The sequence below is a fragment of the Periophthalmus magnuspinnatus genome, chromosome 13 (assembly GCF_009829125.3).
Source record: "Periophthalmus magnuspinnatus isolate fPerMag1 chromosome 13, fPerMag1.2.pri, whole genome shotgun sequence".
In the NCBI taxonomy this organism is placed as follows: Eukaryota; Metazoa; Chordata; class Actinopteri; order Gobiiformes; family Gobiidae; genus Periophthalmus; species Periophthalmus magnuspinnatus.
Genome location: NC_047138.1, coordinates 2,236,666 through 2,248,751, shown reverse-complemented (window position 1 = coordinate 2,248,751; position 12,086 = coordinate 2,236,666). Strand labels below are relative to the sequence as shown.

Sequence of the window (12,086 nt, the reverse complement as noted above, 5' to 3'; positions counted from 1 at the left end):
TTGGCCTGTCCCTGACGCGTTGGAGGTGTAAGCCCCTTCTCGCCGATATGGGATAATCCGGCGCTCGTTATAATCTGCGTCACCTGTCACTGAAGGGTAACCTCACACATTATATCACTGTCTGTGTCCGAGCACGTCCTCTCCACTGACCACAGCAGACGTGACGCCACACACCACGTTTGGCTACGTTAAAGCTGAGTCATAGGTAAATGTTAGCAAAGCTTTAGTACACCTGGATTTGGGTTTGAGTGACTCTTTGCAAACGAGAGCTGCGAAGATGAACGTCAAACAAATCGAACTTGCAATTTGAATGAGCGTAACTCGTGAATTTTCTCCACAAATGGCTAAATCTCCGGGCTTATTCCGCATAAAAACAGCTAACCGTGTACTTTATATCTGTACAAACATGTTCTGAAATGCGATTTTTGTTTATATTTCAGTCTTTGTTCACTTTTCTTGACGTATTTGACATGGGAACTTTGACACTTTGAAACTATTCTTAAAATGAATCGCAAAACTAATCAGAATCGCGATGCTTGTCAGGAAAATCACAATTAGGTGGTGTTTTTTTTTTATTTTGTCATGCAATAGTATGCGGTAACGACAATTTAATATTTACTTTAATGCTCCTAAATTAGCTAAATAAAATAAAAACAGAAACAAGACGCAGTTCCACAAAAACGCAGCTCCTCCAAAGTCCAAACTCTTCTTCCACCCTCATGTTTTTTTTACTGAGGTGAAGCTGTGGGATTAAAAAGTCCAGTCATTCTTTTACTACAGTCATTGACCATTAAACCTGAATCAATAGATCGCACATCAAATTTGAGTAATTGCCCGGCGCTGCTATCCATTCATGGGTTGCAGCTTCCTATTTATAGCTGACATTTTGAGGACTTTTGACCATTCAAAAGATAGATTGTGTTTTGATTTGTTAATTGCTAGATTTGCATCACTCTGAACCCCGTGAATAGTTCCCCTGTGAGATTTATTGCTCTAATGTCTGGGAACTGTGCCCTTGACTCCAAATTGAGAAAGCCACTTCACAAACAGGTGCGTTCAGGTTTATATACACGTTTTATATACACTTTTTTTTATTATTATCGTGTTCATCGAGTGTTTATAGATTTGTAATAACACTTCAGACAGCGATGGAGGCAAAACAATTTCTCGTTTTGGTTGGACAAGAGCAGAAAACTGACTTTATTTACAGTAATTGTGACGTGTGTATTAATAGCACTAAATGTATTGTTTAAACAGTGGGTGTTATGATGTCAACTGGTTTAGTTATGTTTTTATTACAAGAATACATCAATAATCATGTCTAGTAATAATTCACAGAGCAACTAGCTTAGGCTGCAGTTTTGGAGGAAAAAAAATGTGGCGATTTAGATTTGGAATATGTGTTTAAAAAGTATTCTGTGCAAAGTGAATGCTCCTGGAGTTATTTATTGGTGCAAAGTCGAGAAAAGCCTGAAATATGAGCTGATAAACTAATACAAAATCAACGTGAATTTCAAAACAATCTTGTAGAGGTTTAAAGTACAACACATTTCAGCCTTTGCAGAGGAATTCCTGTTATCAAATCGCAAATACTGAAGTTATTTTGACAATTGCGCCAACTGAAAATGCTGTTTCATTGCGATACATCTCGCAGACTTAAAACTAGCTCTGAAGTTGTCACCGTGCACGTTCGTTTGGACTATTTCTCAGAGTCAGATTGTTTCGTTTGCTCGCTGTGGGAGGAGGCGCAGGTTCAGGGAGGACATGCAAAACCCCTAATCTTTTTCTGCATAGGTGTGAACCGCTGAACGACTCACACCGCGTTCACTCTCATGAAAGAAGAAAAGCGCAGCGATGAGACGAACTGAAACACTGGTGATTGTGTAGGGCTGTGTTTAGGGAGCCACTGTCAAAGTTCACATTGTTGTAGATGGCAACATGAACGTTTTAAGTGATGTACCAATGACAATCCTGTGTTATTTCCTATTTAACATACAGATCCAAACCCTTTTAACAGAAATCCTGGTAATACAAAGCATAAAAACCTAATCCTGCAGCTCTTCTTATACAACGTGGCTTGAAGTTGGAGAAGTATTGACACAGCAGCAGCGTCTGCCTTAATTTGACATGTCAATATCGGTGTTGTTTATTCAGTGGGACATTTCTCTGGCTTCATTAAAAACCTGCTGCATAATCACTTTGAGCAAAACCCTCCTCTAGGCCTGTCAACGTAATTACTATATCAACTTATTGTTCAGTCGACGACGCAATATCTGCCACGCACTTCTTCTTCTTCTTCTTTGCACCGTTGTGATGTAGTATCCTTTTATGAGAACTTGAAGTGAGTTTCAGGATAAAATATGAAGTACAACTATGAAAACACTCCTATTTCTCTATTACTGTTTCTTTTTTTTACAATGTGATTCACTTAGAACAGAGGTTTCAAACACATTTTCACCGAGGGCCACAAAAGCGAAATGGCTGCTCTCAAACGGCCAGATTTAAAATAAATCTAACTACTTTTTTAACTTTCTAATTGACTGTTACTGTATTTTTTACTTATTCAAGTTACAAATATCGCATATGCTTTTGTCGAGACGTAAAAACATGGCTGTGTAACTGCGTATCTTCTGATAAATTTAGATTTTAAGACCATCGAACCTTTTAATTTACCCTGTCGAGGGCCTTGAGTTTGACACATGTGACTTAAAATATAGTTTACTGCGACATGATAACACATTTTGATAATTTATGATGATATATTTCTCAAGAAAATATAGACGATAAATGATAATATTGAAACTAATTTATGCAGCTGACGCAATAATCCTGACGTAAGATTTACCCCCCAAAAAAACTATTCTATACTTAATGAGTCATAGAAGTTAGTAGTTCAAACTTCCACAGCTCAAATCTTATTATAGCACAGAAAAATGGCAAAAAGTTCTCCACTACTGCAAAGAAAAAGTATTGACCCCCAAAAATCTAATAAATGATCATATTAAATAACATGTCGATATAGTAATTCTCGTTCCTCGTGCGTTAGGATCACGCTGTCAGTTGTATAAAGTAGTTTCAATATTATTTTTAGTCATGTTTCTGTAACTACCGTATATATTCCATTTCAAAAGTTGTTATCGTGATCGTTTGGCGTCTCCTCCCGTTACGCCAAACAGTCCAGAGGTCACTTGATGGACGACTCAATAAAGATGATAATGTCCTAATGCCGTAGAATTTGCATGTGTTTTACTTGCCTTTGTTCTTGGAAGTCGTACGCGTGTTCAAATGTGCCAATGACAAACGTTTACATCTGTTTTGCGTGGCTGTCAGACGTCTGCTCATCCCTGCTAGACTTCAAACTTGTCCAAAAAATACTCCCCAGAAGAGTTATTTTGGCTCCTGTATGTCTGCTGTAATGTCATGATGGAAATTTAGCACCGTTACCCTGGCAATTAACAATCCAAAACAAAATATATCTTTTTAAATGCGCAAAAGTCCCCAAAATATCCCTTATAAACAGGAAGCCATTGAACCGAAACCATTGGATAGAGATAAGCCTCATTTCTTCCTCCCAAACCAAGTTGTGCCACGCATTTTTGACAATATTTTCTTTTTTTACAACCAGGTTAAGGTTAGGGTTAGGTTCACGAACAGTTATTTTGGTTAAGGTTAGCGCACAGGGACAGGTTGGCTAACTAGATCTTAGCAAAACTGCAATGAGGAAGAAAAAGACGCAGGAGATAAGGAGTCGTACTAAGCGTTTGTGAATGTAATCGTGATCTCTTGTGCTAGAAACCTGTTATAGCTCGCTCAAATGATGTTTTGTGGAGGCTGGAGCAAAGCGACCTCTAGTTTGACAGGAATTGGAAATAAAAACGACATTATTTTTGAATTATTTGGGTAATAATGTGTCCTGCTAACCCTGAAGTTTATCCCTCTATTCTGAAATACACTGGATTCTTAGTATTAGCATTAGTTTAGCAGTTCCTCTTTCCGTCTTCCCTCAAATTTTAATGCCGCTAGAAATAGAAAATGGACAGAATCGTGCTGCTTAATCATGAGTCGTAATTATAATACGCGTGTAAAAAAAGAGAGCACCCGTACACTAAGACGAATAACGCAAACCTGTAAGGATTTGTTTCCATCCTTCCCCCCGTTTAAGACTTTTACACGGGCGATTGTGTGCAGAAAAATGTCATTATTTTGAACAGTAACTCGCCGTAGACTTGTCTGGAGTTTGCCTCACTGTTTACACAGACCTTAAACTGAGCGGATCAGATTTAGTTTGTTCTTGGCTGTAAACACGTCAGCCCACATGAAACTCGGCATTCCTGACATACCTGGGACATGTACGTTGTTTTGATAGTGGAATATTTTATCCTGATGGTCATTAAGGTTAGGGTTAGGGTTGGGGTTAAGCTAATCCGGAGCTGCAGAATAAAGAATGAATGACTTTTGAAACTAAACTGCTGAAATGTCACATCCACAGAAGTTGTTATAGTAAAAATAAAGTTAGTTTTATTGTACCAGGCGAAAAAAAACAACTTATTTACAGTGTTGACCTGTTCTTTTCAAGCCAGCGCATTTTAAGAACTTTTTAAACACGTACGAATGACGATTTACAGTGAATTAATTTGATTTACGATGAATTCAATCTTCAAACGCCGCAAAAGACAATACACAAACATGTCATTCTCACCAGCTGCGTTTAAAATGATTTACTGTTACGCCATGATTCATAAACTTGAATAGGCGTGTAATAATGTTCCAAAATGCCGTACATAACTCATCGCGGCGTTCTATAAATACGCAAGACATATTTGTTCACAGGTCGTCAGATTCGCTGTAATTATTTGACCCAGTTTGGCAGGATCCTTGACGTTTCATCGTATAGTTGTTTATTTCTCGTAACTTGCTTTTCGAGGGTCACACCGGGCTTTTCAAAAACACTTAGGAAACGTCGCTAACCTAAATACAGCCACAGGTGACCCCACTTCTGCCCGCTGACGTGATATATTTCCCTGACGCTTCACATTTTTGAGTCGTTTACCCGTATCTGCCGTGACTGCTGCTCAATTTCAACACGAGATACAGTTGTAATGTCATTTTTTTTGCGCTCTGACGACACACAAACGCATTATAACCACAAACCGCAGTGCAGGGTGAGGGTAATCATTATTAGTTTTGCAATTGCAGAACCAGAAAAACGGGGGTTCTCCTCATCGTGCACAGGATAAGTTCAACCAAGGCGATTTGTTGTACGCTCAATCAGATATGCAACTACCGCACCGCACGTATTGCATCACCCTGGCTAGAGTTACATAACATTTTAATATTTTTTATGCGTATATTTGAATAAAAATGACCTCTTATCAGTTTTTCTACTTATGTTCAAAGGAGTTTAGGATGCTATAAACTCGCAGTTGTTATAGCTCTCGAAAAAAATCAATAAACGAGATACTAATTGATCTAAACTAGTCGTAGTGAAAGATTTGGACCTTTCCTGAACATTGCATTATATGGATATTACAGTATTTTCCGGAGTATAAGTTGCATCAGCCAAAAATTGCATAATAATGAAGAAAAAAACATATTTCACATTTAAATCGCACCTGAGTTTAAGTTGCACCGTCGGCCAAACTATGAAAAAAGTGCGACTGTTAGTTCAGAAAATAATGTTCAGGAAAGGTCCGATTGGTGATTTTAAAAAAGAAAAAGAATTGTTCAAATAAATTCTTTCAATATGACTAGTTTAGATCAATTAGTATCTTGTTTATCGATTTTTTTTTGTGAGTTATAACAATTACGAGTTTATACCGTCCTAAACTCCTTTGAAAATAAGTAGAAAAACTGATTAGAGGTCAATTTTATTCAAATATGTGCACAAAAATATTAAAATGTTACGTAAACCTGGCCTAGTATCGGCAAAAAATGAGTTTTTTGTGTGTTGTAACTGCACTAATTGACCATAAAGTAAATGCCAGACTAGAACACCACGATGAACCAAACGTCTGAACACATGATTTACAAACACGAGATTAAACGGCACAAATAACTCAAGTCGGATCCAAGTCGCACAGTGCAGCAATGCCATTTTTAGCGATAGTCCTCCGCTCTCTCCCGGGAGTCCCCCTCTTGGCTTTCCCTCTCTTCCTCTTCCTGCCAGCTCAGGAAGTCAGGTTTTTCCCATCTTTAGTCGCCATCAGGCAAAAGAGCAGCTCGGGATGGCCCACCAGCACTTTCACTGCGGGATAATGGCTTCCATATTGTGTCTCTGCTGATCTATTTTTGGCTGTTTTGAATCTGCTGTGTTTGTTTCTCTTTATTTAAGTGATTAAATGAATCTTTGGTCATTTCTTAAGTCCTTGTCACACGTCGTCCCTGTCCACACGGCGCTGGGGCCTTTGTAGAGTGTGCTGTGGTTATGTAACAGACGAAGGTCACTGTTCAGGTCTGGTTTCCTAAACAAGAAGCAAGAGTCCACTGTTTGACCAACTGTTTGAACGCATTTAACTGTCTTTTCAAATCAGAAAATCAGCCTTTTCTCTTTAAATTGGACTTTGTAGCGATGTCATTATGCACCTTATGATTTAAAACGATCACAAACCCGTCTTTTATAGGGTCATTACGCATAATATTTTGAATTAAAGAAGTTTGTATGAAGTTTATTGTTTTTAATCGTGTTTTTTAACGTTGTACAACACTTTGGGCAGCCTGGGTTGTTAGAAGGTGCTATAGAAATAAAGTTTGATTGATTGATTGATAAAGAAGCTGGGATGTTGCACAGTTTGCCAAAAGTTTTCTATCGTAGATCCGTTAAATAGCAACAAGAAGTCACATTTGCGTTATCGTGTCAGGTCCCTGTTTAAAATAGTGTGTAAAGTAACATCATGTCATGTCAGAATTGGAGAATTGCACAATATTTTGCAACACGTGTTTGTATTCTTTGTATTCAACTTCTTCTTGTCGTTATCGTCAGAATTATTGTGTGTACGTTTCCTGTGAACTGGTGGTATTTTTTTCTCGTTTTGTCGTATCGAGCCAGGCCTGTACGATGATATCTGTAGTTGATTGAATAATTTAATAGTTTAATTTATTACTGACCACTGTTTTTATAAAATTATTCACTTAGAAATGGGAAATAGTCTTGCTGGGATTGTCCTGCTTTAAGTTATTGTGTCACTGGTGTTAATTAGTTTCACTGTTATTGTTAATTGTGTTATTTTTCTATAGCGATATATCGTACTTTAAAATTTTATACTGTGAAACGGATGACAACAAACTATATCCCGTGTCCAGTGTCCAGAGTCAGGGCTAAACACGAGGAATCTTCATTTTCATTACGTTTAACCTGCAGCGTTTCTGTTTCGTCTCTGCAGGTGGCTATAAAAATCGTGGACAAGACACAGTTGGACGACGAGAACCTAAAGAAGATCTTCAGAGAGGTGCAGATCATGAAGCTGCTGAAGCACCCCCACATCATCCGGCTGTTCCAGGTACAGCGCCTCCCACAGACACCTGGGAGCACAGACGCTCTGCATACACTTCTGTGGGTTTAAAACGGGACGTATCGCTCCTGTAGCTATAATTACAGCTCTGCTACGGCAAATTATGTGCGGTCTGGATGTCCTGTGATACTGCGAGCTTTTTCATCTCGCTTTTATCAAACTGTGTAATGTTTAAGTTGAGGGACTTTATTTAAGTTTTAATTCGGGCGGAGTGATACGACAAAAATGAATCATGTTTTTTCCTCATATTGGTCTGTTTTAGATTATTTTATTCAATTTTATTTGTGCTTTTCTACGGAGCCCGGCACAGGACATTTGGAAAATATAATAATAATGCGCGGCCACGAGATAATATCACATTCCCACACGACATTATCTCGAGGGAACGAGATATTATTTTTATTTTTAAGTTAAATATCTAGTGCGCGCGTGAAAATATATGTATAGAAATTATTATGTTCCCTCTCGTTCTTTCAAGATAATATATGTTTTATTGTTCATTTTGTAAGTATTATCCTTCGTTTTTCTGGCATCTGCAGGGCTCCGTACTTTCCAAACACAAAATAAAAATCTTTTCATACTTTTCATGGACATTAACAAGATCAGTGCCAATTTAACACAGAAAATAGTCCCGTTTTTGCTCCACACACACGCTTTTATAAACATACTCGCTGCTGTCACTTTGTTGAAATTTATGATTGAAAGTGAATTAATTAATTTAATGATAAACTGATGATAAATTACGTTTCATTGTTGTGGAAATGTTGAAGTTGCCGCTTTGCCAAGTCTGGAAATTTGGCTCATGAACTTAAAAACCACACTGCGAATTTGTACTTTTATTTCACACCTAATTTAACAGAAAGACCAACAGCTTTGAAATACCTGTTAAACGCATTTGACCTGAATGAATGCTTTTTTTTTTCCTTTCCACCTTAAAATACATTTTACACAAACGGTACGGTGCTACGTGTAATGCAGAGCCGTCTTACCGTGTGTGTTTGTGTGTGTTTGTGTGTGTCCTCAGGTGATGGAGACAGAAAGGATGATCTATCTCGTCACGGAGTACGCCAGCGGTGGAGAGATATTTGGTGAGGGAGTTTCCAGTGACTTTATTATTGACATTGCACTTATAATAATGATAGTGTCGTATCGTGTGTACTTAGAAACCTGTGACTGTGTTGTAAAACAGAGAGTTAGCGCATTAACCGTGCAGTATTTATTATTTCAGTTATATTTATTCCCTTTTCTGTACGTGCATACATTCAAAAACAAGTAATCTTTTCAAAGGTGAGTTTTTTTAGCTTTGGAAATTGAATAGTGCAGTTTTACTAACCGCTATTCAGGATTCTGTAAAGGCCTGACTGAACGTAACAAGCAGTAGTTTTATATCTGTAATAATGGGAGAATATTGGGAGAATGGGAAAAAAATTGCATAATGCTCTTCAAAAGGATTTTTCACAATGCTTTTTGTGTTTTGTACTTATTGTAATATCTCTGTGCAGCGTGATTTTCTGTCAGTTGTTTATCTCCTCTGTGAAATGAACCAAAGTCTAACTCCTGACTAGACCTGGGACGATTCGGAAATTTAGTGTCACGTTTATCATGGCCAAAGTAATTGCGAAAAACAATTATATTATGATAATTAAGACAGTTTAAAATGTTACGGATATGGAGTTCTATGTTTAAAGAACTGTTATGATCTTGTACTTTGTCATCAGTGAAAAAAACTACGATCTAGTGGAGAATATTCTGGACGAGCAGGGACATCAACTGAAATTTGCGGGCCTGGGGCAGGTAGTCTCATATGGGCCCCTCTCTAATGCAAATTATTAAGAAGAGGATTCATTTCTAGGCCCCTAAACCCCGGGACAACAGATGTCTTTGTCCTCATGTCGACTCCCCTGTGGAGAAGTTGTTTTTTTTCCTGCACATTCAGGTGATATAACGACGATTATCTTTGTTTGCTATTATCACGATTATATAAAAAGTGCGACAAATGATTATTGTCGACCCTTTTTATCACGGTAAACGATATTATTGTTTATTGTCCCATCCCTACTCATGGCAGAACTAAACCAGGACTTGCTGAGGTTTAAACTAGAGCAAAAACTTGAGTCTATGTGGTGTAAAAGAGTGAATCAGGGCTGTGATATGACTGTGAAACTTGAATTGTGATCTCATTTCTGTAGCAATATACTAATTTGGTCATATTGCAGTTCAGTTTGATACAGTTTTACGCTCAAACATAGACCGTCTCCTCCTCCACTCGTCCTACTGGTCAGCCTCTGTCGTTCACTCCGTCACTCAGAAGTGTTTCAGAAGCAGCAGAGGGCTTTAGTTTCCGTAAAGACAAAATAAAAATACCATTATCTTAAGTTTTCTACCACCAGATTTTTAAGTACCTTCAGAAAAAACAAAAACATTGAGCTAGCGTTTGAGAACCACTGCTGAATACTCCATTCAACTGTCCGTGATCTTCTCCGCAGACCATTTGGTGGCTCACGGGCGAATGGCAGAAAAGGACGCCAGGAAAAAGTTCAAACAGATTGTGGCAGCTGTCCACTTCTGCCACTGCCGCAACATTGTGCACAGAGACCTGAAGGCCGAGAACCTGCTATTGGACCACAACCTAAATATTAAAATAGCAGGTACACGTTGTAATAACACTTCTTTCAGCAGCTTTATAAATAAAGTCTTTAAATGTTTGAACCTTTGCAATGCAGAGGTATAACTCATGAGACTGTATAATCTTATTGGTTATTCCTTTACACTAATCGCAATTTTTATTTATGTTGATTTAATCTGTTTATATTAAAAGTAATTTCTCATATCGACACAAAATTACTGCTGGTTTTAGTAAAAGTTTGAGCTTATTTGTTGTTTTGGGAGCTCATTTTTTCACATAGCAACAAAACCAAATAGTTTTATACTGATTTATTAAAACGTTGACTGTTTTATAATCTTCTTTCTTCAGATTTCGGTTTCAGTAACTTATTTTCTCGAGGCCAACTTTTAAAAACCTGGTGTGGCAGCCCTCCGTACGCCGCACCGGAGCTGTTTGAGGGCAAAGAATACGATGGACCTAAAGTAGATATATGGGTGAGTAAAACGTTTAGGTAAAACACGATTCCTTTGCATCAAATACGAGTGAAACGTAATGATTTATGTTTAAACTTTCCCCCCGCAGAGCTTAGGTGTGGTGTTATACGTGTTGGTGTGTGGAGCTTTACCTTTCGACGGCAGCACTCTACAAAATTTGCGAGCGCGAGTCTTGAGCGGCAAGTTTCGCATCCCCTTCTTCATGTCCACAGGTCAGAGACTTCTTTTTTTTTTTTTTTAAAGCTAAAACAAACAACATGCATTTCCTACATTCATTCATTTGAGTTAGACGTCCGTTTCTCGTACTATTCAAATTTAATCTTCAGTTTTAATTGTCTTCTTATAATTTCTGCTTATAAGTATTATGCACGTCATCATTATAAGTCACATTTTAAAGCGTACCTGTCTTATTTTTGGCACAAATGACCTTCTACTCTCCTTATTTTATCAGTCATATGTGAGGATATTTCTGAAATACTAAGTGATTATTATTTATACTTGATTTTTCACATTTCTTTTATAAATAACACTGTATCTGGAGCTTTAGTCACATTTCTCCCTGTTATATAGTTGCACCAAGGCACAAAATACCAAATTTGCATTAGTAGCGACACTATTTAAATTGATTTATTGCCGTCTGAAGGTTTTGTTGCTGTTTTTTTGTCGCTGCAGACTGTGAGTACTTGATCAGACACATGTTGGTATTGGAGCCCAGCAGACGGTTGTCCATGGAGCAGATCTGTAAAAATAAATGGATGAGACAAGGAGATCCTGACCCAGATTTTGACCGGGTAAGACCCTGTGACACTGCATTAATTTATTAACCTATCCCGCGCTCCCACGTGCTCCGCCGCTCTGGTTTATGTAGCGTTAAACATTTGTCTGTCTGGAGCGAGGTCTTCTTGGCTGCACATTTTGTTTCTTCAAACTATTATAACTTTTGATAAATTAACTGGTATTAAAATGCCTGTCAGTTGCAAGAAGAACGTTTTGAAAATCTGAGACTTTACTAAACAATAACGTCCAGTACAGTGGTCCCTCGTTTATTGTGGAGGTCACGTTCCAGAAATAACCCGCAATAGGAAATACGCGAAGTATCAGCTTTATTTCTTACATGTTTTGCAGCTGTAAAACCCCTCACCACACACTTTATACACTTTTCTCACACAGGCGTTAACATTTTCTCACATTTCTCTCTCGTTTAAACTCTCTCAAAGTTCAAACCTTCGTAGATAAAAAAAAAATGAGCACAGTTTTATAGAACAAAACCAAATACTAAACTGTACTGTAAATAAAAATGACAGCTTTTAGAAATACTGTAACAAATTTAAATCAACGTACAAGGTTGGACACATAGGAAATGTTTCACAGTTCCTCTGACTCCGCCTCTTCCTCTGACTCCGCCTCTTCATCCTGGCGTCGCTGTAATGTCCCGTAATGTTCTTTTTCCTGCAGTCACTGATCCTTAAACCTGAAGCA

General features: G+C 37.9%; 1 protein-coding gene across 3 annotated transcripts in view; it reads left to right on the top strand.

Annotated features, from left to right (window-relative positions):
• The window catches only part of sik3 (SIK family kinase 3), a 38,793-nt gene that overhangs the window by 7,221 nt on the left and 19,486 nt on the right, over window positions 1-12,086 (top strand). For all 3 annotated transcript variants that reach the window (XM_055225860.1, XM_033976453.2, XM_033976451.2), the window contains exons 2-7: window positions 7,380-7,496; window positions 8,533-8,596; window positions 9,995-10,156; window positions 10,483-10,607; window positions 10,696-10,819; window positions 11,280-11,398. In XM_055225860.1, the coding sequence (XP_055081835.1) occupies window positions 7,380-7,496; window positions 8,533-8,596; window positions 9,995-10,156; window positions 10,483-10,607; window positions 10,696-10,819; window positions 11,280-11,398 (711 nt within the window). The remainder of the gene's footprint in view (window positions 1-7,379; window positions 7,497-8,532; window positions 8,597-9,994; window positions 10,157-10,482; window positions 10,608-10,695; window positions 10,820-11,279; window positions 11,399-12,086) is intronic.